This window comes from Aspergillus affinis, assembly GCF_023601865.1.
Source record: "Aspergillus affinis strain CMG 70 chromosome Unknown NODE_90_length_157425_cov_88_179500, whole genome shotgun sequence".
NCBI lineage: Eukaryota > Fungi > Ascomycota > Eurotiomycetes > Eurotiales > Aspergillaceae > Aspergillus > Aspergillus affinis.
Window position 1 is genome coordinate 44,833 of NW_026515871.1, and position 26,536 is coordinate 71,368.

The 26,536-nt window shown below is 48.6% G+C and overlaps 11 protein-coding genes across 11 annotated transcripts; 6 read left to right on the forward strand and 5 right to left on the reverse strand.

The window, feature by feature from the left end:
* Nucleotides 1-110: 110 nt before the first annotated feature.
* Nucleotides 111-943, reverse strand: KD926_011152 (uncharacterized protein; the record flags this gene model as incomplete). The annotated part of the gene is made up of 3 exons (XM_053103404.1): nucleotides 111-324; nucleotides 388-769; nucleotides 823-943. 3 exons carry the CDS (start codon nucleotides 941-943, stop codon nucleotides 111-113), a joined length of 717 nt encoding a protein of 238 aa, XP_052953194.1.
* A 2,422-nt stretch (nucleotides 944-3,365) lies between these two features.
* KD926_011153 (aldo/keto reductase family protein) lies at nucleotides 3,366-4,468 on the forward strand (the record flags this gene model as incomplete). The annotated part of the gene is made up of 4 exons (XM_053103405.1): nucleotides 3,366-3,674; nucleotides 3,722-3,820; nucleotides 3,873-4,048; nucleotides 4,096-4,468. 4 exons carry the CDS (start codon nucleotides 3,366-3,368, stop codon nucleotides 4,466-4,468), a joined length of 957 nt encoding a protein of 318 aa, XP_052953195.1.
* Nucleotides 4,469-5,419: 951 nt separating this feature from the next.
* Nucleotides 5,420-7,517, forward strand: KD926_011154 (amino acid transporter; the record flags this gene model as incomplete). The annotated part of the gene is made up of 8 exons (XM_053103406.1): nucleotides 5,420-5,669; nucleotides 5,719-6,054; nucleotides 6,107-6,182; nucleotides 6,235-6,421; nucleotides 6,476-6,744; nucleotides 6,800-6,936; nucleotides 6,986-7,238; nucleotides 7,292-7,517. 8 exons carry the CDS (start codon nucleotides 5,420-5,422, stop codon nucleotides 7,515-7,517), a joined length of 1,734 nt encoding a protein of 577 aa, XP_052953196.1.
* Nucleotides 7,518-7,878: 361 nt separating this feature from the next.
* KD926_011155 (fungal specific transcription factor domain-containing protein) lies at nucleotides 7,879-9,931 on the forward strand (the record flags this gene model as incomplete). The annotated part of the gene is made up of 5 exons (XM_053103407.1): nucleotides 7,879-7,997; nucleotides 8,159-8,794; nucleotides 8,936-9,019; nucleotides 9,065-9,634; nucleotides 9,688-9,931. The coding sequence occupies 5 exons, from the start codon at nucleotides 7,879-7,881 to the stop codon at nucleotides 9,929-9,931; spliced, it is 1,653 nt and encodes a 550-aa protein (XP_052953197.1).
* A 26-nt stretch (nucleotides 9,932-9,957) lies between these two features.
* KD926_011156 (cytochrome P450) lies at nucleotides 9,958-11,754 on the reverse strand (the record flags this gene model as incomplete). The annotated part of the gene is made up of 6 exons (XM_053103409.1): nucleotides 9,958-10,271; nucleotides 10,330-10,621; nucleotides 10,677-11,016; nucleotides 11,073-11,206; nucleotides 11,256-11,555; nucleotides 11,602-11,754. The coding sequence occupies 6 exons, from the start codon at nucleotides 11,752-11,754 to the stop codon at nucleotides 9,958-9,960; spliced, it is 1,533 nt and encodes a 510-aa protein (XP_052953198.1).
* Nucleotides 11,755-12,314: 560 nt separating this feature from the next.
* Nucleotides 12,315-13,929, reverse strand: KD926_011157 (dipeptidase; the record flags this gene model as incomplete). The annotated part of the gene is made up of 4 exons (XM_053103410.1): nucleotides 12,315-12,617; nucleotides 12,670-13,194; nucleotides 13,262-13,408; nucleotides 13,465-13,929. 4 exons carry the CDS (start codon nucleotides 13,927-13,929, stop codon nucleotides 12,315-12,317), a joined length of 1,440 nt encoding a protein of 479 aa, XP_052953199.1.
* Nucleotides 13,930-14,483: 554 nt separating this feature from the next.
* On the forward strand, nucleotides 14,484-16,106 carry KD926_011158 (MFS general substrate transporter; the record flags this gene model as incomplete). Its single annotated transcript, XM_053103411.1, has 5 exons — nucleotides 14,484-14,610; nucleotides 14,667-15,061; nucleotides 15,108-15,164; nucleotides 15,223-15,489; nucleotides 15,537-16,106. 5 exons carry the CDS (start codon nucleotides 14,484-14,486, stop codon nucleotides 16,104-16,106), a joined length of 1,416 nt encoding a protein of 471 aa, XP_052953200.1.
* A 117-nt stretch (nucleotides 16,107-16,223) lies between these two features.
* KD926_011159 (RTA1 domain-containing protein) lies at nucleotides 16,224-17,197 on the reverse strand (the record flags this gene model as incomplete). The annotated part of the gene is made up of 3 exons (XM_053103412.1): nucleotides 16,224-16,672; nucleotides 16,729-16,977; nucleotides 17,029-17,197. The coding sequence occupies 3 exons, from the start codon at nucleotides 17,195-17,197 to the stop codon at nucleotides 16,224-16,226; spliced, it is 867 nt and encodes a 288-aa protein (XP_052953201.1).
* A 521-nt stretch (nucleotides 17,198-17,718) lies between these two features.
* KD926_011160 (Zn(II)2Cys6 transcription factor) lies at nucleotides 17,719-22,728 on the forward strand (the record flags this gene model as incomplete). Its single annotated transcript, XM_053103413.1, has 8 exons — nucleotides 17,719-18,742; nucleotides 19,359-19,431; nucleotides 19,698-20,036; nucleotides 20,090-20,159; nucleotides 20,214-20,344; nucleotides 20,942-21,081; nucleotides 21,132-21,232; nucleotides 21,421-22,728. The coding sequence occupies 8 exons, from the start codon at nucleotides 17,719-17,721 to the stop codon at nucleotides 22,726-22,728; spliced, it is 3,186 nt and encodes a 1,061-aa protein (XP_052953202.1).
* Nucleotides 22,729-22,946: 218 nt separating this feature from the next.
* Nucleotides 22,947-24,107, reverse strand: KD926_011161 (zinc-dependent alcohol dehydrogenase family protein; the record flags this gene model as incomplete). The annotated part of the gene is made up of 3 exons (XM_053103414.1): nucleotides 22,947-23,438; nucleotides 23,500-23,898; nucleotides 23,949-24,107. The coding sequence occupies 3 exons, from the start codon at nucleotides 24,105-24,107 to the stop codon at nucleotides 22,947-22,949; spliced, it is 1,050 nt and encodes a 349-aa protein (XP_052953203.1).
* Nucleotides 24,108-24,897: 790 nt separating this feature from the next.
* On the forward strand, nucleotides 24,898-25,944 carry KD926_011162 (uncharacterized protein; the record flags this gene model as incomplete). The annotated part of the gene is made up of 1 exon (XM_053103415.1): nucleotides 24,898-25,944. The coding sequence occupies one exon, from the start codon at nucleotides 24,898-24,900 to the stop codon at nucleotides 25,942-25,944; it is 1,047 nt and encodes a 348-aa protein (XP_052953204.1).
* Nucleotides 25,945-26,536: the final 592 nt, after the last annotated feature.

Below are 26,536 nucleotides of genomic sequence, written 5' to 3' on the forward strand. Positions count from 1 at the left end.
TCGGCAGTGGGTCACTGTTCCCACGACGATAGGACAGGCTTCGAGCACATGAAGTCATCAAATTTTGGCATCTATAAGTGACCAACCTAAGTATGTACATGAATGAGAAATTATTGGCTGCTAGCAGCCCCGGCAAACGGACATCCCCCGGCAGCAGAATCGGCGCCCTCCTCTTTCTTCTGGTCAATCTGGCGGAACATCTCCAATGGGTCAAACCAGACATCGATGCTCTCCAGCTGCAGTTTATCATTCACCTTCGCGATCACAATGCCCTGGATGTCGAGAGTTTCACCATGAGCCTTGATTTTTACCTTCTCGGCGGAACTAAATATCGTTAGCACATACCCTGCTTCTTGAGGACGATAAACAACAGAAAGATCTACTTACTCATTGAACCCAACGTAGTCGTTCGCCATAACACCCCAATGTCTCCACTTGAAGACAACCACAGGAGGACCGCTATACACCTCAGTGACCTCCCAGGCAAAGGTTGGCATCATGCGCTTGAACGACTTGTGGCTCTTCTCAAAATCATTGTGTTCGGGGTCGTAGTACTTGCTCGGCGTGAGGAGGGCGTTGTACGTGCCGACCTTGAGCATGTGCTCACCAGACTGGGGAGGGCCGCCATTCAGCGAGAATTTGTATTTGGTGTTGTCGATTGTGCGCCAGTCGGACAGGGAGGTCTTGAAGGAGGCTTCGATTTCCCAGTTCTTGACCAGGTTCTCGACGAGGAAGGGGAGGCTGCCAGATTCATGGAACATTGTTCGTGCTGGGTAGATATCAGTATTGCTTTATTGACGAAAGGATACTGGGTAGCCTTACTCTGTTCATAGAATGCGCGCGTCTTGGAATAGTCAGGAACCCTGCCATAGCGCCAAGCGGCATCGGTGTCCTTGAGGACGGCATTGGGATCAAGGACGTAGTCTGGGAGGCCTTCAGTCATTTTCTGTGTATGGGTGATCTTTTGGGTTGAGTCAAAATAGAGAAAGTCAAAGGAGAATTTTCGGCCGGATATGGCCAGACTTATAGCGCCCCCGCCCGGGGCAAACTATGGAGGCGATAACAGTAATCGAAGAGTCATGGCTGGACCACCAAGACAGAGACTAAATAGATACCCATGTCGAACGTTGCAACGCCAATTGCATTGGACAATTAATATGAGGACGCTAGCGCGAGTAGCTGGATTCCAACAGCCACAACAGTAATCTAGACCCCTGCTCACAGCCCACGGAGAAGGGAATCGGGACAATATCTGACTCGCCGCCATACCCATTTGATCCTCATAAGCCGTGGCTTCGTTAAGCAATTGTCAGATCGTCAATGCCGCTACATCCCGGGCGTGACAGGGAGTCGAAACGCACAGGCATGCATGCATTGACATCCAGGCCACATGGGGAATGCGAGGTGGGGTGTTCTTGGGTACGAGGTCAATGTCAATTGGGAGTTCAGGAGACAGAGACAGTGCGAGTAACACTTGGCCAGGGACTCGGAAATCGCGATTCCCATGTCTTAATCTATTAAACTCTCGCGGATCGAAAGGCAGAGGGCTATTCCGTATGGAGTAGTCCGTGCCAGCCTATCATTCTAGGGGCATTACGCCAGTGCTGATATTGGAGTAGAGAAATGAGATCGAAAAGAGATTGACCCATATAATACGGCACTAGTCCCTGGGCTAGTCGATTGTCCATTGAATGAGGTTGCGACTTCCGCAGTACGAGGGTTGCCATGTGCCTCGGCTCCGAGTTATCACCCAACTTGTCCCTCGAGGATCAGCATTCAGATCCAAAAATAATGTACGAAGTTTCCGTATTATAGGAAGTTACTCAGAAAGTGAAAATCTCTCAAAGTCTTACCAAACCCAAATAGGTAACTTCAAGGTTTCCGATTCTCATTTCTCCACGGTCGAATCCAAGAGGACAGATATGAAGTTCCAGCATAATGGCATTGTTTGCCACGCTTTCCGGTCAGCAGCCTAAGTCCCACCCCAGGTCATTTACGATTTTCCTTGCATGGAGGCAAAAGGTCTGGATTCAGACTTCCAAAAAGTCTGATTGAGACAGGGCTTGGCGAACTACTAAACGGAGTCACTACTGGAGCAGGGTAGATTTTCCGTCCAGCCCGGGGAAACGGAGACCTTGGTCCGGGCGTGTCGCTAAGGGCTTTGGGCTTAGCGTCTAATATAAATTAATATCGAGGCATGTTAGGGCTACCAAATTAGCCTATCATGGCCTCGTGTTGGTGTTGGACAGTGGGACTTTGAAGCGGGCGATTCCGTTCGCTTGTGTCCAGGGCCAGCCTGTATCAGTTGGTGCATTATTATAAGATTTTTTCCTCTTGGCCCCCTCTCCCGCAGGCGCATGTGAGTTTATGAGGCCAGATTTCATTTATGCGCAATATGTGAAATGAAAACCATATAATGAGGTGGTACGGAGTACACTCGTCAATTTCTCTCAATTGCAACTACGGGCGGTCACATAAAATCAGACTAGTACGAGATTGCTCTTATAATTTTCTCATAGTGCATATTAGAGAGTTGACGAAATCAATGAGAGTCCGTCCTTAGTCGACTGACTACATAGACTCGCTTTGACCAGGTCTCACAACTGAATAATGAGCAACCGTAGTAAGAGTATAGCTCTAAAACCACCCGCGCATAATAGGAACCTGGAAAATGCGAAAATACAATGCAACTCGGTTTTCTAGGGGAACAGAAAGAAGGTAGGACTGACTGAATCAGAAGCTTTTTCTTTAATCCCGATGCATCGATATTTCCAGCTCAGCCTTAGCATCTTGAATAAAAAGCATGCTGGAGCTCCATGCTCGCAGTCAACGGCTTTCGGGCTTGTTTTACAAAAGTTTTCTCCAAATCATCTCCCTATAAATTAATAGTACATGCCACGATTTGTACAACTTAGGGGCAGAATCTGTTGCCAAGTGCGTTGATACATATTTCGGCAGAGCGCGAAAGAAAATCCCCAGACACAATTCGAGAGATCATTGAAATGCGTAGATTTAGAGGACACGATTTGACACCAAGCGCCATAGCATGTGATAACTATGGAATCGCTCTATCATGCATTGAACATAGATTGAAGGTCAATAATAATAATAATAAGCCTCGCCGTCAACAGAACATGCACAAGAGAAGCACAAAAAGGGGATAATCGACGGGACCCACTTATGCCCCGATCGCTGTGAAGATGCACCGATCGCCCTGCTATACAAGCCGGATTCGCAGTCTCCGTGTATAACGGACAAGATGGGATATTTATTGGGCTTGTTCTCACATACCAGGTCAACTTTTTATTCTCAATCAGAAAGTCTCAATCAAGCAAAGCATCATCTGAAAATCCGAAACATCGAAAATGGGCAACCCCAAACTGATCTTCGGCGCTGCGTCTTTCGGCATGAACTTCGTCAGCCCAGAGGAAGTCCAGGAGATCCTGAATTTCTTGAAACAGAATAGCATCACCGACATTGATACGGCCGGCAGATATCCTCCCACCTCACCGGGTCGCTCCGAGGAATTGTTGGGAGAGACGAAAGCCGCCAGCCAGGGTTTCACGATCGACACCAAAATTCTCACGCAGACTGCCAATCAGGGGGGAGATATGGAGCGTAGGGCCGTTGAACGCTCGGTTGGAACTAGTCTGGAGCGTATGAGAATTGAACGGGTATGTAGTTTACATCGGTGATGGTATCGAGTGGCTAAATAGAATAGGTGAACACCTTATACATCCACTATCCGGATCTTTACACCCCGCTGGAAGAGCAGGCAAGGACCATCAGCGACCTATATGCGGCCGGGAAATTCAAGCAGGTTCGTATTTTGAGCCTTACACAGAAGCCATATACTAACACAAGTGCTATAGTTCGGCGTCTCCAACTTCCAACCCGATCTGCTGCAGAAATTCCTCGGTATTTGCGAGACCCATAGCTATGTCAAACCTACCGTCTATCAAGGCGACTACAATGCCGTAAATCGCGGGATGGAGAAGAAGCTTCTCCCTATCCTCAGGGAGCATGGAATTACTTACAACGCCTTTCGGTAAGTTTCTCCAACCCTACACAGAAAGCGATCTAATCGTCTAGTAGCGTCCTTGCCTCCGGATTTCTTTCCGGCAAATTCACCCACGGAACAGCCGAAGAGACACGCTTTGGTGCGAATAATCCCCTAGGCCAGTTTATGCAAGGACTCTATGACCAAGAGGTACTGCACACAGCACTGCAAAGATTAGAGAATGCGACCGAGTCACTTGGGATTACTACGATAGACGCGGCACTGCGTTGGGCATATTATCATTCGGCACTCACAGAGAGTGACGGGATAATCCTGGGTGCGAGCTCGATAAAACAGCTCAGATCTAATGTAGACAGCATCCAGAGAGGCTCGCTGCCGGAGCAACTTCTCCCTATTTTCGACGACATATGGAAGGGATTGGAGCCAAGTAGAGGAGATATCATTTGAGAATGAACCGCTAGACTCTAGCGACGAGAATAACAACCTCAACCATGATTTGTTATAATCGGGGTATTATATGACCCCCCTCCTCCCCCTCGAGATAAGAAGAGGAGAAAAAGGCGACCACAATTTACACTGGTTATCTAGACGATAACTAGCTATTCTTTTTGACCACTACTTGAAAGCGTGCCCCTCCGGTGGCGCTCTCAAGATAATATTTGATTTGTAATTTGTAATAGAGCTAAAACCTCAAGCCACCAAGAGACCTAAGCTCTTTGTCTATATGAAAGAGGATAAAAAAGCATTGAGTGTTCGCATGCCCAGACATCGCCTGTGAAGCTAACTGGTTGTTGACGCGGTCCACCACGCTAGTCGATGAGATGACCCCGAGGAGAATTGACATCATCCAACACGGCAATTAACAATTTGGCCGACTAGCCAAGGCCTGTCCATGGATTAGGGAGATATGGTCTTCATTTAAATCGTTTTTACTGTATAAAAGATAGCTAAAAGCGAGCAGTGCTGAGAACACGTGCATAGAAAACCACATCACCACAGTGCATTGAGAGGCAGAGCAGATAAGTCTAGATCTAGCGGAGGTTTTTCGGGTGTTCCCTTTAGCTCTCATGGTACTATTGCGGAGAAAGGTGTCATCATTGCTTAGTTTTGCCGATGGACCATTGAGAACGATAGGGAAGCACCGTGGACCTGGATGTCTCGACAATCAGTGCCGAATATGGGATATTGACAGGCAACCAGACTGCAATAGACGTCATGCGTGCAGAAATGAGAATGGCGTGCCACCTTGCAGGATGGTGGAATGAACGGGAAACTTAATTCCCTTGTTATAAAATGGTGCGCTGATCGCCAGGAGGAGACAATTGATTGCCCCTCGTGTAGAAGTAATCTAATTCACACGACTATCTTCTGCCTCTCAGGAGCATCTGAGCTCACAAGATGGATAAAGATAGCGAGAAGGGCGCCGAGGTGACCGTACAGTCCAATTACAGGTCACAAGAATCTGTCATTCAAGAGGGCGGAGTGAAATACACAGCAGAAACCGGCGTCAACTCGACAGTAGTCACCTATCAAGATGCATCGGGCGCACCGGTCGAGACAGACTCACCGTTAGGATACTCTGTAAGCTTCTGGACAAGTCTGTGCCTGAACATCAATCAGATGATTGGAACTGGTATCTTCTCAACACGTAAGTTGGCCCCAAGTGATCTCCTCAACTGCGATACTGACTCTCTCAGCGGCTACCATTCTCTCTGGTGTGGGCTCAGTCGGCCTCACCATGATTTATTGGTTTATCGGATACCTCCTGGCACATACCACGCTGGCAACATACCTCGAGCTGGCATCATACTTCCCTAGTCGCTCCGGTGCCGAGGTGGTCTATCTCGAACAAGCATACCCAAAGCCGCAATATTTCTTTCCGACGACTTTCGCCGTCAAACACGTCGTGTTCTCATTTGGAAGCAGCAATGCCGTCGTTCTAGCTCAGTATCTTTTTGGGATTTCCGGCCATGACTACACAGGCTGGCAATTGAAAGGCGTTGCCGTGGCAGTTTACACGCTGGCGTTCTTAGGTTAGATTCCAAAGGAGCATCGGAATGCAGCCACGGCTAACAGAATATGCAGTGGTCATCGCCAATACGAAATGGTCATTGAGGCTAGTGGTTTGGTTTGGATTCGTCAAGATCGCCACTCTGGTGCTGTACGTGTACAACTCAACGAAGGCCCAGACTACAAAATTAACGGTGATACAGGATCTCAATCGCGGGACTAGTAGTGCTTGGTGGCCACACCAAAGTGCCCGATCCCCAGATGAACTGGCGGAATGCCTGGGAGGGAACTTCAGAGGCATCTGCCTACGGCGCCACAAATGCCATGGTCAAGTTGATCTTCTCGTATGCGGGATATACCAACGCGTTTAGTGTTGCCAACGAAATCAAGGTATCTTAATTCCGCGCGTGGTCCAGTGTACAGAATTACGCTGACCTCGACTAGAATCCCGTCAAAACTCTCCGCTGGAGTGCTCCGTTCTCGTTGATCCTTGTCACAGGCTTGTATATCCTCGTCAATGTTGCTTATTTCTCCGCTGCATCGAGAGAGGAAATCCTGAACTCGAAACAAATTGCGGCCGGCATTTTCTTCGAGAAGGTCTTCGGGTCTAATGGGTCAGTACGTGCGCTGAATGTACTCATCGTGATCAGCGCATTTGGAAACCTGATGGCCGTGATGGTCAACTACTCGCGCATGCTGCGAGAGACTGGAAGGTAGCGCCATCTTATCATACCCATAGTCAGGCGGAAATGCTCACGATTCTTTTAGGCAAGGAGTCCTCCCCTTTGGAAAGTTCTGGACTTCTACACGACCGTTCGGAACCCCAATCGGCCCATATTTCGTTCAGTGGGGAATGACAGTGATCATGATCTTGGGTCCTCCTGCAGGAGACGCATTTAACTTTGGTTCGTATGCTTGCCAATTCAGCGATCGATGAAAACTGACAGCGAATAGTGGTCGATCTCTCCGTTTATCCGGGCAACATATTCAATTTCCTCCTCGTGCTGGGACTGCTCATAATTCGTCGTCGTCGGGCCAAACTGAACTTCCCTAGGCCCGAATACCGCGCCTGGAACATTGCAGTCGCTTTTGCACTGCTAACAAATATCTACATGCTGGTGGCACCGTGGTATCCTCCCACGGGAGGAGCAAACGGGGGAGACGTGAGTTTCTGGTATGGCACGTACCTGGTGGTTGGAATCGGACTGTATGTGCACCTTGTTCTACAATTCTGCCGAACTTTGAAACTAATCGAAATAGGCTACTTCTTTGCGGAATATACTACTACTTCTGGATCGAAGTGATTCCCAAAGTGAAAAAATACGAATACCGACAGACGGTGATCGACTTCGACGACGGATCCGTCGCTCATAAACTGGTCAAGGTCCCGAACGCAGAATTGGCGCGTTGGGATGAGGAACACGATCCCGTTGGGCGATTGCGCCATCGCACGGGGTATCAAGAGGAGAATAAAGAGGACCTTTGAGGGAATGTGTGTAAAAATGATGTGTGCTGTCGGTCCCTCATTAGGACTCTACTAGAAGGAATGTATCTTTACAGATTCGTGTTCAGCTATCAATGTATTGAGTTAGACAATGAGATATTTCGGATAGAAACACTACTCCTAACTACCGTTCACGGGGTTTGATGGGAATCAGGATTCAAATGGACTTGGCAAGCTGCAGTAGTGCGGTTGGCTCATTGCAGGCATGTTTGACGTGATGCATCAAGCGGGATAAATAGATCTTCGGCTGCCGTGAGGACTCTCCGTCTGATTCGCTCTATGAATGTAACTGCTTCAGTTCTATAGGGTTGATAAGCTTCAACCCAAAGAAATCAACCCCACGATGGAGAGTTTAAGTGCTCCTTCTCGTGTCTTCAGCGAGACAACTCTCGAAAAGAGAGCCAGCAAGGTTTGCCTCAGCGCCTGCGCACCGAATAATGCTAAACTATTTAGGCATGCGAAGTATGCCGCCAAAAGAAAATAAAATGCGACGAAAGCCAGCCTTCATGTCGATATTGCCGTCGCAGGAAGTTGGTCTGCCATTACAGGAAAGACCATCAACCAGCGTAGGACCTCACTTGTTGGTGGAAGCGAGATATCACATCGCTGACAGGCGAGCTTAGGCGCGACCCCAGCCTTCATTTAATTCTAGATCATATCAGTCAGCTAAATCGAGCGTTCCAAAGCGTTGAAGGTCGCATGAGCAGGATGGAAGATAAAATCCAGAGATCAAACTCGGCCGAAATGTCGAACAATACTCGAACAGGGGCCCAGTGCTTGAATCATCCCAATATCATCGTTGGAAAGACAGGAGCAGAGCCACAGCCAACTTCATCGATCCTACGGTGGGAAAGAATTCGCCTTATCTATCCTAATGTGGCACGTCAATCCGTAGATGGAGATGCCTGTTCCGCCTACTCATCTACCATCCAGCCTTCGCTCAAAAGCCTAGTTATTCAAGCCCAGCCCAATGAGACAGGACAGGTGCTTTTTTATACTAGATGCTTCCTTGACCTAGTCTATCCACTCTACCCGATCATGTGCGAAGATGCAATATATGACGCAGTGACGAATTGTATTAAGGATGGGTTTCAGAATAACATGACATCTGCGCTTGTTATGCTTATGGTCTGTCTAGGAAAGTTGTACTCGTCTTTGTCCAGCGTTGACGAGGCCATTGGCTATTTGAATATGGCGACCCAACTACTTGCCTGGCTTCCGATGGAAGCGAGTCTGGACTATGCACAGGCTCATGGACTGTCGGCTTTATGCTTCGCAAAGCTCTCCATGTTCTCGACGGCATCGGGCTATCTTCAGCGTGCATCAGGAATTCTGCACCGATTTCTTCTAGAGCAAGCCTTCGTTATTCCACCGCGTGGCATACGCTAACAAATTGATAGAAGAGTTCTGAAATCGCAAGGGACTAAGCTCACTACACGAACAACTAGCATTCGATTATACTGGGTTCTCTTAAACATGGAACGGTATGGAGACTTTGCACAGATATTATAGCATGCTGACAAAAACAGACATTTCAACTGGGAAACAAGTCTGAAATCCAGCAGTGAGCTGTCAGAATTAGAAGACCGCCTCCCGCTGCCTTTCAAATGCATGGCCCAAGAGCCATCCACTGCCAACCAGCTGCACAGTCCATACACCTCCGTCATTGACTCCTGTTATTCCCTCTTCCTGGCCGAGACGAGCCTCCGCCAGATTTTGTGGCGGATCGCTTGCGCTCCGGAACTCCAGGAATCAACCGCACATGTGCCACAGCCATCACGCGCATTTGAAGTCATCGCAGAGCTCGAAATGCAACTGTCCGAGTGGCTCGTTTGCATTCCCGGATCAGCCGGTTGGTCGCCGGTCGCCGGGGCTGGCAATATCAGCGCGCTGAGCAGCCGGATAAAACTGCAATACTGGCTGTGCCGATTCCACATCTACAAGGTGGCATTATATCGCAGCTTTCAGGTTCCATACCAGATGATCTTTCCAGAATCAATCTCGCAGACATGGTCCGATGCTGCGTTGGTGGCGGCAATGAATAGTCTCCTGGTCTTTGTTTCTGAGAATGTGATTCCTGATGATATTATGGCACATCGGTAATCAATCCTTGTCTTTGTATAGACCTGAGACTCATGCTAATTTCCCGCAGGTTACTCACGATCACGATTCTGTTACGAGCGTCAATGCAGCTGTTTGGGCCCGAGAGGCTAGTTCCATACTGCCAAAGCATGTCTACATCCCCTCAGTCACTAATTGACCGGTCGGTCGAACGCATCCAATCGCTGTCTATAATGAATTCGCCAATGGGAGCGCCAAAGTGGCAAAGCCGGTGGGTGACTAATTCCCTACAGACTTTTCTACAAGATATCTCGGCGGAGGCAGCACAACCATAGCACATAATCTCATTTAACAATATCCACTAGTTTTTCTCTTTCTTCGCCCACTCTCTCGCGACCAATCTCGCTTTCTCTGCCTTCGGAACAGCTGTAATGGAAGTAGGATCCTTGATGCCTCTAATCGGATCGGCCGCCTCCTTGTCCTGCCCATCTACCGGGTGAATTTCAAACGTAGCTATCAAATGAAAGACGGCCGTGTAAACCAATCTGAATGCAAGATGCGAAGCGATGCACATCCGCGATCCATACCCGAAGGCGAATTGGTGAGTATGTTTTTCGGCATTATCCAGCCATCGTTCGGGTTTAAAAGCCCAGGGGTCGGCAAACGCGTCGCCGTCTAGATCAATGTTAGCCTTCGGCCTATGGAACACGATAAATAACGACAATCCACATACCTCGGTTGCATCCCCAGGCATTCAGGAACACCATAGTTCCGGCCGGAATTATACACCCCTCGAAGTACACCGTCTCGGTTGTTTCCCGAGGCATGGCGAGTGGCAAGACTGTATAGAAGCGCATCAACTCTTTAGTTAGAGCATGGATGTATTCAACTTCCTGTGTCTCAATTCTTCCTCCAAAGAGGGCCCCACAATTTCGAATCTCATCAATAGCGCGCTGTTGAGTGTCTTGATTATGTGCCAAGAACAGGATCGCCCACCCGATAGTCGGCTGCGTGCTATCGGCGCCCTGTGCGATGTCAGTAATTTTCTCATAACGAAGCAAGGGCGCTCGAAGAACATACCGCCATCATGCTCAAACTAATACTCAGAAGCTCCTTACTAGAAAGTCCAACAGATTCCGGATCTCGCAATACGTTCCCCTGAATGCAGGGTTTATCGGTACCTTTTTCCACCGCTTCTTTCAACCCATCTAGCAGCATATTGTTATATGCGATCCGTCGCTGACCAATTTCTCCCGAAAATACAGCAGCCCTTCTCCAGAGGATTGGCTCAAGAAGTCGAAGGAGGGGAATATAATTGGTGAGATTCTTGGACGTTGATCTATATCGTGAGATCTCGGTCTCGACAGCGACAATCTCCGCGTACAGAGAATTTTCCTGCAGATCTTTTGTGCTCGCGACTCTGCATTCTATTAGTTCATGCATACTCACAGAAGTATCTGTTAAGATAATAAATACCGTGTGCCATAATTCAATGTCAACACCAAATTCAGCGACAGACGATGTATGGTCGGGTGAAATTCAACCTCGGCATTCTCGCTCGACGCGTTCAAGAGCTCTTGGATAAACTCCTTCGTTTCCAATAAAATGATCTACCCCATCGTTAGTCACTCGCGCAGTCCAAGGAGGAAGCAAACTCACCGGCTCATACGACTGAACCTTCGGACGATTCAAAGCACCAGCCGCCAACTTGCGCCGGAATTTACAGCTCTCATCCCATGGACTAGTCCCGATACTCGCGACGCTCTTACTCACTGTCTTATGAAGGACATGAAACAGGGGGCGCGAAATCAGAGCTGAGCTCTGGTTCAGGAAGAGCGACTTCGCCGATTCGGCTGTGTTCACAATCACCACGGGAATATTACCTAGTTGAACTTGATAAACAGGTCCGTACTCCGCCGACCATTGACGATATTGTTCCGCCGAAAACGATCGAGTTATCTATTTCTGTTAGCCATATGAACTAAGGTTTTTGAATAGGTCGTACCTGGCCTAGATTGCCGATGACCGGCAGTCCTTGGGGTCCTGGCAGGCCTTTGATGCGTCGGTTCCAGCGGATGAATTCGTTGACTAATAGATATCCGACCAGGAGGAGCACGCCCCCTTCTATGGAGAGGATAATGAAACCGCTAAGCGACATCTCGAGTGAATGAGATCTTGATCGGATTGTCACGGCCTGAACAGGCGGGTTAAGCCTTGTGGTATGTATTTAAGCGAAGCTGCTGAGGAAACCGCATTTCGTATCACGATCTGCTAGCTAGTAGACATTGAAGTAGCGAGATAGCAACTGTTTATAATCCAATCACGCCATGGTGAGTGTGTCTAAGGAATGAGTGTATCGTGAGTGGATGAACCCTTCGACGCCAATATTTGGAAATGCTGCGGATGGCGGACCGGAATCCGAGTCACAGAGACGAGTCGATGCGGGGTGGTCGGAGGAATGCAGGGATGGTCGCACTTTGTGTAGTTTTAGTCACAACGAATTATGGGAGTTGACTTCTGGAGAGTGGACATGACTCCATTGTCTAATCGTGTGTTTTGTACGGAGTACAAACTACGCTTCTTCCCCTCACGCGAAATCAACATCCACAATGACACCATCCACTAGCTCCATCAACACGCTTTTCTTTACAGGTAACATTCTCTTAATTATTTCAATTGAGCAGCAAATGTTTTATGACCCACTACAGTTTGTTTCTGTCAAGCCCTGATACTCCAATCATTGGCACCCGGTTTAGGGCCCTTCTTCCCACCGTGCAGTCTAGACCTCGTGCCGGAGAACATGAATGGCAGCCAGCTGTGTCCTTTAGTCCACCGTCTTCCTTCCCAGATAGCCTCGCTTGGAAGTGATTCCTTCGTCCCTTCGCCTCGGATCCACGCTCCAGTCTGCTCGATTTCGTTCCATACGCGCAAGATATTTTCGCCGGCGAAAAGCCGCGCCTGTTCATCGGTTGCGCCTCGTTCTAGAAGAGCTGCGACGAGGTCAGGGTATTTGGAAACGTCCTGTCAACTGATTAGAGATAAGTGAATTACAAATTGAACAAACAATATTTACCTCCAGCCCGATCGGAACCTCCGGAGTTCCGCTATAATCGCCTCCAACACCGACATGCTCCCATCCAGCGAGCTCGGCGATATGAAAGATATGGTCCACAACGTCGCGAATGCTCGCACTATCCGGATCCTCCATGTTCAAGAACCGATTGATAAATGTAGCCATCACGATTCCGCCATTTCGTTTTACTCCACGCAGCACATCGTCCGGAACATGGCGCAGATGTCGCTGAAGGGCATACGCGCCCGAATGCGAGAAAATGACAGGTGCTCGGGTGACGGAGATAACGTCGCGCATTGTCTGGTGCGAGACGTGCGAGAGGTCGATGATCATGCCTAGACGATTCATTTCCTTCACATATTCGTGTCCGAAGGGAGTCAGGCCGCCGTCTTCGCCGCCCGCCGCGACTGTCGACGCGGAGGTCGAGAAAGCATTGTCGCAGTTATGGGTGGTGGTGATATAGCGCACTCCGAGGTCGTAGAATTGACGAATTGCAGCGATCGAGTTGCCGACTTGGTGGGCACCCTGTGGCAGACAGAGACGATTGTCAGCGAAGGGAATTGGAGGAGGCAAGGGAGTTGGTCATGTGTACCTCAAGCCCTAACATGCTGGCGATTTTTCCACTGCGAAACGCCTGTCGCGCGCATTGGGAGTCTTCGCAGTAGGTCAGGTCGGATGTGTAGTTCTGGATCAAGCGTTTTGCCACGTCAATCTGTTCCAGTGAGTCGCGCACCGAAGCCTGTCATTAATCCAGTCAGTATCGTATGCAGTTCGATCGGTGTTGAACCACTTTACGGTCGGATCATCCGCATAACTGATCTGTTCGCAGTCAATGTAGATGCTCCAGAACTGCCCGCCCATCTGCCCCTCGCGCATACGAGTCAAATCAGTATGACCCAGCATCCGATTGCTCAGATTGAAATTCGAATAGATCTTATTTTGCAACTCGACCTGAATCAAGTACGGGAGGTCATTGTGACCATCAATTAACGGTGTGGTTTTCAGTATGTGTCGTGCGCGACCTAGATAATCCGTCGGGTCTGGAATGTCAGGCGCGTAGAGCAGCCCGGTCGCAAGTTTGTATACTGGGGCGGCCAACGCTGCAATTGAGGCCGTCGCTAATATGGAAGACCATTGCCAGAGCCTCCGAGTTGGCGATTGCGCATTGCGACGATTCGGATGAAGAGTGACTTGATTGGGGTGCAGGTTATCGCTGTTGCTGCTAGTCGCAGGCCCTGCGTGAGCTGAGGTGGTCGACATTTCGTGCTCTGAGTTGAAGTTGAAGATTAGGAGACTGGTATCAGTATATTCTTTATATCCCAAGCACGAAATGTCATATCACGGAGGCAGACTTGTTCGCAGTCCCCGCAGTGCTGTTGGAGATGCCACCTACCATCCCACCTTCCCAGCCCCGTTATATGAATGAGAGATACCGACATACCATCTTGGCATGCTGGATCAAAGTACCCGATGTAGTCCATTCATTTGATTGGATTTGCGACCGAGCATCCCTGCTCCTCATGTTGTCAGCAAACCGAAAATGACGAGCTTGCGATAGCGTCGGATGCGGACCGAAATCCGGTCAAAAAAACTGCAGTCGTTGTTTTGGCGAAGAAGATAATGAATAATCGAATTCTGTTTTTTTTTGCATTGGTAGATTTCTATGAGAAACACGTTTTAATTGGAGCGCGTGGCGAATTCTTGACTCGCCCAGGTTCGCAGCGTAACTTATATATCCGTATCGGGGCCGGCAAAAGCTTCCAGAGCTTGCGACCTCCCACTACATTCTCTCCAACAGGCACTGCAAGCTCAAAATGGGCGTCTTGCCGACCGAGACAAAAGCAAACGATGTGGAATTAAATTCCCAGCCGGAGGAAATTGATCGCAAAGTCGAGAAATCTCTCTTGCGACGGCTGGACATTGTCCTACTTCCTACACTTGGTAACGACTCTTCATGATTCAAAGAAGCATTCATTTCATCCTAATATACAACACAGCTCTCCTCTACTTAACGCATACTCTCGACCGAGCAAACATCGGAAATGCAAAGAGTGGCACGCTCGAAGCCGACCTCGATCTGCACGGCAACCAGTTCTCGCTCGTTCTGATATTATTCTACATCCCGTATGCGCTATTCAACATACCTGCGACCGTGCTCTCCAAACGACTCAATGCAGCCGTCGTCATTCCAATCCTAGTCATTGGGTGGGGAAGTTTGGCCATGATTACGGCGGCAGTCAAGAATTTTGGCGGACTCCTGGCCTGTCGAGTCATCCTGGGCATGATGGAAGCGGGCTTCATGCCTTGTGCGACATTCTACTGTACGCTGTTCTACACGAGAAAGGAGCTCGGACTGCGACTGTCGCTATTCTTAATGATGGGGTTTATTGCCGTGAGTTAACTTCGTTTGATCAATGGGTAGTTGCTCACCTCTGCAGGGCGCTATTAGCGGTTTGATCTCTTGGAGCGTGTTCCAATGGAATGGAAAACTCACAGTAAGTGCCCCCCGCCCCGCCCCCCCTTGAGAAATGGCAGTAATATTAAGCAAATCAGGGATGGCAATACCTCTTCCTGATCGAAGGAGCAATGGGCGTCGCAGTCGGTGTATGGGCCTTGCTCTGGCTTCCTCGCAGTGTGCAATCCTCGCGATTCTTCACCGACGAACAAAAGAAATGCGCCGGGCAGCGGATGGCGCTCGAGACAGAAGATTTCTCCTGGATCGAGGGTCTGCAAGCCCTGAAGGACTGGAAGATTTGGGTCTTTGCATTCTGTGCACTGCTGTACGGGGTTGGCGTTGCCAGCAGCTCTAACTTTCTCCCTGTACGTTCCCGTCACTGTCAACTCACGACTAAACTAAACATGACTAGGTCATGATCAAACGTCTCACCGACGACGCCGTCCAAGCAAATCTCTACACAATAGGCCCCAATTTGACCGCAGCCGCCATCCAGCTAACAACGTGCTACCTTTCGGACCTGACGCAGCAGCGGGCCTGGTTCTCCATTGGCCCCATAATCGTCTCCATGATCGGCTGGATTCTCCTCGGCTCCCTGGACCTCGTCACGCACGTCAAAGTTGGCTACTTTCTGACATACCTCATCACATTCGGAACCTTCACGCCCGGCCTGCTCGTGCCTGCATGGGTAGGCACAAACACGCCGTCGACATCCACCCGCGCCATATCTTTAGGTCTGCTTGCCATGTTCCAGAATCTCGGAGGAATTGTGTCCTCGGGGGCGTACCGAGCGCAGGACGCACCGATTTACCGACCGGCGTTGACTACCGTGTTCGCGTGCCAAGCTGTTTTTGTGGTTATTTGCTTCATCATGAGAGTTCAGTATAAGCGAATGAACCAGCGATTGGAGGCTGGTATGCCATTAGAGGGAGAGGAGAAGATGCGCGGCACGATGGAACCGGGATTCCGGTATATGTTGTAGATCTAGAAGTTGAACTATTCGTTTGAGATCAAAAAATAGAGATAAGGGAGGTATTAACATAGATTTAATTACAGAATTTGGACGCTAGAATGTGAAAACAATTTTAAAAAGTGAAGTCTAAGAAAAGGTCTCCCCACTTCCCGCAAACTTCTGAACCTTGATGCCTCTGGTATACACACCCTTCCCCTGCAACCAAACATTCAGCTCACTGGGATGCACCACATGAAATACCAACATGGTTGCAAACATCAACAATGCATCGAAAATATACAAAAACACTTCGTGAGAGATCAAATACCCATCATTGCCCTGGGCATACTCAATCAACCTAAAAATGGATCGCACCAGAATTAAGAGACTCGCCGCGTAGAGCACGTAGATAATTTCTGTCCAGCGGAGGGGAATCGAAAGCGAGTAGGGAGTCGGATCACGATGCATGCGCACGTGGAAGACGGCAGAGGAAATCATGAAGAAGCCAAAGAAGAGGACCTGGATGACGAGACCGCCAATAATGATGTTGGGGCCGTTTTGGGCCATTTTAGACTTCATGCCCATTAGACCGGCCCCTGTATGAAGTCAGAAAACTGTATTACGGACGTATAAGAAAAGAAGGAGAGATTACCGGCTGCCTGGAGCAAAAAGGACAAAACATCGCCCGTCACGAAGATCTTGGTCATCCATTTGATCCTGATGAGACTATGTTTCTCGGCGTGAAGAACCACAATGAGACGACCCAGTTCCATATAGATACTGGCGGCGAAAAGGGCCGGTGCCACGAGGGGAAGAACTGATTGCACAATGAAGGGACCGAGGGTCCAGTCGGGAGACTGATTGGCTGAAACAGCTCGTGCGCAGTAGCCGATCCATTCAACTGCTGCAGTTAGACACTAGTCCAATGGTATAGGGAGCGACAGAGACATACAGTATCCTCCGAGGACAAAGGCGATAAAGAACCATGTTCGCGTGCGGAACATTTGGTACGTGTGGAAGGTGGTCGTAATCAGAAAGCAGATGATGAAGACCACCGCCGCGCCCAGAGACGGGGTATACTGAAAGAACTTAAACCCCTCTCGCGCTTCGAGATGTGGCATTTTGTCAGGCAGATGGGTCAGAACTGTCAACCTGGAGAATGCATGCGAGAGGGGAGACTTTAAATCAAGCAGAACAGTCTGCCCAAGTAAGTGGGTTGGCGAACATGGAGAATAGCCTCGAAAACTTTACTTCTTCGAGAAAAAGCGGTGCCAATGTCTTTCTTGCTCAGACCCAGATATGAAAAATTAGAAAAGAGTTACCCCCCTGTCCCTAAGATCTAGTTGTTCATCTTTGATCTATTGACCCCAGCGAATCTTGTCGTATTTCTTTTGCGGGTCTCGCGCAACCAATCATGACAGACGCCGTTCTTGAGCTTGGCAGAGCATTATTTATAATCGACAGCATTCCAGTCTCATTGGCTTTCGGAGAGATGGCGACCCATAATGAGGGCGTAAATTATTCCCGACGCGGCAAAGTTCACGGGCATCTCGGAAAGTGATGCGATAGACTATCGTCACCCACATGGTTTCGCCTCTTTCCCCCCCTTAATTCCTACTGTAATAGAAAATTATAAGCGAGGATGCCATTACGCCGTTCTCATAAAAAGTCGCACCACGGCTGTCTCCAATGCAAACAACGAAGAATCAAATGTGATGAAGCACGACCGTATTGCAGCCCCTGTGTTCGCAAACACCTTTCCTGCACATTCCAAAGCCTCGCACCGCGACCTCAACCGGCCCCCAAACCAACCGGTAGCCCTTATGCGCTCTCCCATGCCGATTCCGGTCTGCCTCTCTCGGAGCTGGAACTCCTACACCAGTGGCACGTAGCCACGGCACGATCACTCGCTCACGAGGCACATCTCGAAGATGTCGTGCGCATCACCGTGCCCCAAGAGGCGCTCGCCTATCCTTTCCTCATGCACAGCATCCTCGCAGTCTCGGCGCTTCATCTCAGTTTTACCAGCCCCACCGAGCGACGCCAATCCTACAAAGAGGCCGCCATCCGCCACAACAACCTCTCTCTCACCCTCTGCACCCCGCTGCTCAGCAACGTGACGCCCCAGAACTGCCACGCCCTGTTCGCATTTTCCTGTCTCACCGCGGTATTTGCCTTCGGCGTCCAAGGTCGTGATGGGCTCCCTAGAGCCCAAGGACTGATCGACGTGGTCGAAGTCTTCAAGATGGTTCGCGGTGTCGCATCGGTCGTGCAACAGGCGCGAGCATGGATCGAACAGGGCGGCATGCGCCAACTCTTGAAAATCGGCAAATTACGCAAACGAGCCGCGGGGACGATATACGACCGAGAGCTGTGCTCGCATCTACAGACTTTTATCGAGGATCAACTACAACCGCGAGAACCCTGTATGCACGAGAACGTCGACATCAGCGCCGTCCTCTTACAGGCGGCAATGCGCCAACTTGAAATGTTGAACGTTTACATGACGTTGGAAGACGCCAACGCCATCCTCGCATGGCCGGTGCTTCTGGATGCGCAGTACCTGGACCTTTTACTGCGGGTGGAGCCGACCGCATTGATTATTCTAGCCTATTATGGCACAGCGCTGCATTTGCTGTTTGACAATTGGTGGTTAGACGGTTGGGGTCAGTTCATTATGAACCTTGCGTCGATGCGCCATGGTTCCGTGGGGGATTGGAGGATAGCGTGGCTTGTGGATATTATACAAAGAGATAGGGACTATAGATTGAGAACTGCATGAGCGAGAGGGAGGGAGAGAGAGTCGGTTACGTTCGCCCCGGAGCGATGGAAGGAAAGAAGAGTTGTCTCCTGTCTCCTCCAACCACGGCCCAGCTTAGCCTCTTCTTTGGACTTTGTTTCTACTTCTACTTCTACGGAGTACTAAAATGGAACTTTAGGGATGATCCTCTTAATTCCCAGAGATTTGTATCCCTTAGTTCATAGTAGGAGAAGGGCGAAAAATACACTTTGGGAAAATGAAACCCTCAATTCAAGAGAGAGCCTCTCATTGATTTTTGACTATTCCAAGGCGTTTCCATATCCCGCGACCGTATTCGGACCCTAGTGTTTGTTAGAATATGCCTAATGCATATTATTCACGAAGCTTGATCATTAGAGATGTGATTGATTTAAGCTTATTTCAATCACCCGAAATACGCCCGTCGTTCCTACTCGTTGAGCCTTGGAACAACTACTGATGCTAGATGCGGATTCTCGAAGATATTTGTTGTCAATAAACAGAACAACGATGGTCTCTGTTCGAGTCCAAACTATGCCTAAACATGTCAACTCCCGCCGCGACTTCTGTTGGAAGGTGTGTACCTCTGATAGCCGCCGGACTATACCTACCCACACCTCCTTGTGAGCAAGACTGCACTAACACTGCCACGACAAGGGCAAGATTATTCCCCTCACTTGAGGTAGAAACGTGTCAGCCGCCTAAGGTGCATCTCCCCGGATGTTATACGACTCCCTCTTGTTTGGGGATATATAAAACGTCCGATCCTCTATCAATAATGGGGGCGTCGTCGGGCTCATTTCTTTTGGTCTCTAGGTGTGCAAGGAAATTGTATCCTACAGTCGAGCATGGCGAGACTGCGACGAGGATGTACAAATTCTTGCCAGGAAAGCAGAGAGTCTTCGCGCGCCCTTAAAGGTGCTCAGAGACGGGATAGAAGAAAGCCAGGGCATGGGACAAGGGATTGCTGCAGATCTCGAGGACAAGATAATAAATATCAATAGGTCCATGCAGCGACTGAAGCAAACTGTCAAGAGGTACCAGTCAGACGGCCTCCTCCAGAGGGCTCTCGGGAAAAATGAAAAGCCAAATGGAAAGGGCTGCGTACGAAAAGACACTTTACGTGAAATGGAACAAGGCTTGGATGGTCTTCAGAATGTCCTTCAAACGACGTTGTTGGTGTATGTAGCCTGTGTCTAACGACAGGCTTTACTCCTAACTTACGAGGAGACAGATACTCTCGGCAGGATACTAGGGAATCTTTGAAAGTTCAGAAGGCAATACTTGCAGAAATGCGTGACATGGTTCGCAATATTTTCTCGTTCTGTGGGTTTCTTTTCTAACATCTCACTATTCAGGGTTCCGTTCTGAATGCATCCTTGGCAAAGAGAATGCCACCACCGAGTTTATTACAGCTCTGGAATGAGCGACTGATCACGTCAGAAATGATGGAATCTCCGACACTTTATATGAGCGTGCATGAAGAACGGTATGTGGATTTTTCACAAACTATCGAGATCAAATTTGATTGTCATTTAGAGATGGTCATCAAAGATTGACGCCTAGCTCTGGAATAAAGAGTCCCAAATCTCAACACAACAAGAAAGCTACTTTCTATTGTCGCTAATTGAATATTGCTATCAGTGCATCCTGTTTCCTAACCACAGGGGCTGGTGGGTTCTCTATCGCACCCTACCTGCATATACAAACAGTTCGAGGCAACAACCCTCTACTGCTTCGCAAGATTGACTTGTTGAAATCTAAGATCATATATTTCCGGGAAAGTTATGATCTCACGCTAGAATTGCGACAACTCTTTTCGGCAGGAGAAGTACTCCCTTCTGACCTATTCCACAGTGGGAGTGGATCTGTTGTATCGCTCTTTGATGTAACAGGTTCTCTTCCATCTGCTTCAATTTAAATGAGAGACTAACGAGAGTAGATTCTATGCTACCCTTTGTGCCTAACCAATACTTTGACCAACGTCGAGTCGCTTTCTCTAATTATAAGATTTATGTTAAACTGCGGATGTAGGCCCACGACAGTCAAGATGCATGATCAAGGATTAGAAAGCCTTTGTCAGCAGGTTACCCTTAGAGGCCAAGATATGGAGTGGATATCTAGAGTTGTTGAATTTGGTGCCCCTTTCAGCATTTTTCGCCCACCCACCATTCAATGAGCGTTTCAAGATGAATCTACGGCCCATTATCTCCCAAGATGATGATAGTAAGAAATCAAACTCGTCTTGAGTTCGACGAAGCTTACTCTCTAAATAGTGTTTCAAATTCCTAAAATTGCTCAGATCATAATTAAAGAAGCTGAAGAGGAACTACGAATGGCGCTCAAGTCTGGTCTTGCTTCACCCAACGATAAATGGGTGACTGCTCCCTACTCCAGCTTGCCTTTGGGTGGCCACGAGGCCTCGAAATTCTCCTGGAGGCAGGGGCAAACCCAATCGAGAAATATAATCTTGGCATAGTATATGACAAGGATTATATTGAGTCCACTGCTATGTTACTCAAGGCAGGGTGCCTCTTTAATTCCGAATGTCTTTCGCGGCTCTAGATGTCAAATGCTGCCACTCAATTGTCTATGGTGGTTGACGAGCTTGCATCGAGAAGGAAGCAGCTATGGCGATTGGCACAATCCTCTATCCCACGAGATCAACTCCCAGTTCTGGATCAGGATACAGTCCTTGATGCAGCGTCCGTCGCAGTTTCTGTCAAATTGGTTGACCGAGACATGGAAGCCCCTCTGTCTCTCCTACTTCTTATCGATCCTCGGAGGTCGTCGGTCTACAATCAATTGCACCACGTAATGTCTTTCCAGATACTCTATGATGCTGGATTTCGCGACATTGATGTAACAGATGTGGCGGGGAGGACACCTCTGATGAACACAATTATGGACCCAGGTAACTCAATGGGGATCAGGCGCTCAGCATGGTTAATCTCTAAGGAAGCTGATGTAAACCGAAATTTGCTAGGGTCACGATCTACGATCGACCATTATCTAATCTTGGATATACTCTCTGCGGCCGTCTGGCAAATATCAAGGTCAACGGATTCTGTAATTACCGCGGACCAGGAAAACCGAAGGATGAAACAGTACCTCGAGTGGGAAACAAGCGTGCTCAAGCATGGCGCTAGTGTTTTTCTTATTAAAACAATCAGGGATCACTACTTCTGCCCTTGCTCTCCCGCAGGATGCTCTACATTATCTGTGGCTCTACGACACGTTATGTTCCACTTGGCCCTGTGGCAAGATTCAGCCGACTGGCTTCGAAAGTTCTTTAAATTCCTCACCACATGGGAAATGGAAACAATTGAAGCGAGCAAAACCATCATTCTGCCCTTGACATTCAACACACTAGGCCTTGTACATTCTTGCTGTATTGAACTTGATACTTCAACTTCTATCTATGCAAGCGATGTAACTGCTCTCTCCGCACGCACAATGGGAAGAGAAGAGGAAGAGCTCCACCACATCATCGAGGAGCAAGAGTTTTTCCTGGCCGATTTCAAAAATATGGTCTCCGAGTTCGAGCAAAAACACCTACAGCTCAGTCTGCCTATCATGGAGTTCCTGGAGGGTTACTGGTATACCCGCATCTCGGAATATCTTTCGGAACGGGATCTCTACGACGAGGAGCATGTCTGCGAAGCGCAAGCGATTGGTGTGGACCTTCAAGTGGAAGATGCATTCATTCCAAATAGGGTTTCTCTTTTGTTGCGCCTAAGGATTGAGAATATTGAGAACAAAAAAATTCGAGCCCAATCAACAACCGTTATAGAGCGGATACTTGGCCGCAGACATTTAAATGGCGTTAGAAGTCGAAGGTCAATTTGCTACATGAGGGAAAGCCAAAATTAAACCTATTTTCTCAGATGGTGCCTTGACCATTGATTTTAACCCAGATGCGAAATATGAATTTCAACCAGAGATGACCGTAATTCATTCCATATCGTAGTTAGTATTCACCGCGCAAGATAGATTGTAATATCGCAAGAGAAAAAAGGGCAAAAGAAGGCAGAAAGTCTCAACTGGTCCATATAATAACCAATTCTCATTCAATACGGAAATTTGTTTCCTCATGAAATGTGAATGACAATTTTCGAAAAATGATGTTGCTGAGACATGTACTCAAAAGCTTCTTTCGTCTCCTGCAAAGGAAACACCTTGTCATCCAACACTGGCTTAACATTCTTCTCCTCAAGGAACTGGTTCATAGCCTCAAATTGGGCTCTTGTCCCCAAGAGGAGCCCTCGGGTCGTGCACAGATGTAAAAGACCATCCATGATATTCGGGATATCACCATCCGGGGCTTGGCCGAGCAGGCCTGTCAAAGCAATCATACCTTCCGGGCGAACAGCATGTAGAGACTGACGCAGTGTGGATAAACCTCCTACGTCAATAACTGTGTGTACACCTTTTCCATCTGGCGTGACTCTCTTAGCTTCTTCGCCCCAGTTAGGGGTTATTTTATAATTGATGACGTGCTGCGCTCCTAACGACCGCAGTCTAGCAGCCTTCTCATCTGAGCTTGTGGTTGCTGTAACGGTTGCGCCTGCTGCGAGAGCAAACTGTTCCGGGTTGTTAGACTCTTGGACTTGAAGGGCCTATGAAATGGGAACCGTAGCCTACCTGTAACGCCGCGATAGAGACACCTCCCGTACCCTGGACCAAAACCACATGGCCTTTCTTTGGCTCCCTGCCTTCAATTCCAAACAATCCGTTCCACGCAGTCAAAGCAGAGCATGTAAGCGTTGCCGCCTCATCAAAGCTGAGATTCCTCGGCATCTTGACCAAAGATGTATCGTGAAACACGCCATGTGTGCGAAGGGTCCCATCAATTCGCTGTCCAAGTCCACCGCCAATGTCGGCAAACGTCGCAGGGGCGTTCTCGGTCATGCCGGATGTCATGTGCGTGCAAACATGATCGCCTGGTTGGAATTTATTCACGGACGAGCCGACGGCTTCAACCACTCCGGCGCCGTCGGAGCCGGGTACGACATTTGGTTCGATGGTTAGACCATATGTGCCCTGGATCATAGATTAGTATCTGTCGAGGTAGTAGGAAGATCACCAAGCACCTTCGCAATAGCGATATCGCGGTAGTTTAAAGATGCCGCTTGAATCTTGACGCGCACGTCATGATCCCCGAGAGGTGGCAACTCCTGGTTCTCAACAAATTTGAGACTTTGCGGTCCCTCCTGGCCCGTCAGAATCCACGCCTTGCTTGAGGAAGCCATTTCAACGTTGAATGTAGAGTGAAAACCAGTTTGACGCGTGTGTCATCTGGAACAAAGAGATTGTCAGCGAATATGGGGCAATTTTACCATCAGGATTCAACACCTTACCGCTTGCCGCCTAGATCAACTCTGACGGCATTTCATGGCTTCACGATAAGCCGATTTCAAAGAAGCCACGTAGTCATATTGCATGTTAAATAGCTTCGTTTCGATCCTCTAAATCAAGAGGATCAGACCTTCATTGAGCCTCGATTCTGCATACAAATTACTAGGCAATACGAAACTTTCATGATCCAATAGAGATCCAAAGAGCCAGGGGGGCGCCTTGGCATAAAAACCTGCCATATCTGCCGTTACGTGAATAATGAACCGGCTGGTTCTCGCCACATTTGAATCATGAAAGTCTTCAATTTGGGAACATCCCCACCGAGTGATCCACAGTCTCAACGGTTACCGAGAATTGGATTTATGATGTCCACGGAGACGTAATGGTACCGGGAATCGGAGGACGGAGTCGGTCGTATTAAGTCACCTACAGCACTTTTGTGTAACCGTGACTGTGTCGATGGGAAGTAATTGAGTGAGCTTGCATTCATGCGTAGCCTCACACTTTGGTTCACAATGTGATGGGCAATGAGCATCTTCCAGAAGCCATCCAGACTTCCCAAGGACCCATTTTTAGTGTCAGATGACTAATTTGCGTGGCTTCGCAAAATGACTCCACCTTCGTTCCAACTTGCCATGCAAATTTCAAAACAAACCTCTTTTGTATTCCCCCTTAAAAATCAAAATGCATCTGGACCATAAAATTCCCTGGAACACAGCCGCCTGTCACTTCAAATACATTGAATCCAACCCCCATATCACACCGCATACCACGGATCTCTTTGCCCGAGACCTTCCCTCCCAATCCAATGACTTGAACCACTTTCGTCGCGTTCTTATCGCGACGATCCGCGAATTTGCCCTTACCCAAGAAAGAAAAGCCCCGGATGTAGCGGGAATACCTGACTCGGTTCCTCTCTTTTCGGAGACCCTCCTGTCCTATCCGGAGAGCAAATATGGCCTAGGCCCACACGAGACGAACTCTGCCCTTAACAATCCTCTCTCAGACCAACACCGAAGGATCGAGTATTGGATTCATTATGCCGCTGACCCGAACGATCCAAACCATTTCGGCTATGGAACCGGCGACGCGGACTTGGCCGATGCCGTGAAGATGTTGATCATCACTGTCGCCGAAGGCGAGCCGGTCGCATCGCGAGAAGCTCAAGAAGCACTTCTCCGACTAATACGGCATCCTCGAGTTCCGCTGGGGGACTTATGGAGTCTTCATTGGGGCCATTCATTCGGGGTCGATCACGTGGCGTATAGAGCCCTAGAGATGTATATCTCCCTAAACATCTTCGCAGCGGTGTTCGAGAAGAAACGACCGAGTACCAGGGAAAGCCCTCTTTTCGCAAGCAAGACCTTCCAAAGGTATCTCAACGATGCCGTGTCCAATTATGACTACCCGGCGCAAAACATCCCGCACCGTGCATTCTGGAAATCAATGGGAGTTCCGATTGATGGAGACGTTGGAGGAGATGATGACTCCAGGACAGATCCATTAAATCCTCATTCCACAGATGACACAAGGTCCAAACTCAAAGCATATCTTAAGTTGTGTTTCGCTATTCTATATTTCTTTGATATCTATCGTCGGGAGCTGCTCGGTGATGATGCCGCTGTTGACAAGGAGTGGAGTTACATGATCACTGGCACTATGATGTGGTGGGGATGTGATTACGATTGGGAAAGTATGGAATTCGTGCAGAAGGAAAAAACAGCTAATTAACTAGATACAAAGCCAACTTTCTGTTGTTCTCATGATTCTATAAGCTGTAACACTCGACTTGACACACACATCCGCCGAGTTGGTATTAATTCTTCGTCTGGCCAATAATGGGCCCACGGGTGTGGCTGCAGCATATTTGTTTAATCAATCAATGGATGGTTTGTCAGGAAATACTTTTCTGCTGCACCAAGTTTGAGATATTCCTTCGAACGAGAGTGACCAGTTTTATTGCATGTGGCATTGTGGGAATGTTTGTTCTGTTTACAGAAACACAACACTCCGTGCATCGAGGACAACAAGCCACATATAACAGGGGAGAATGAATTTTCACTGAAAAGCAGCTGTTAGCAACTTAGCATCCCAGTCCCCTGTGGGTTTTTTTCTTTCTTTCTTTCCCCCCTCTGTATTCAAGAACACACTAAAATGACGATAAATAGGCGCTCCAGAATTGAGATTTCTCGAATTCAATTTAAAAGCTTCTCTTCTCTGTGAGTCCGCGGAAATCCCTGGTCACAAGCCTCTGGCTAGCTGTAAGGGACGACGCAAGGGGGTCCTGACCGACCTATTGCCGAGTTGCTGCAGCCCAATCAGA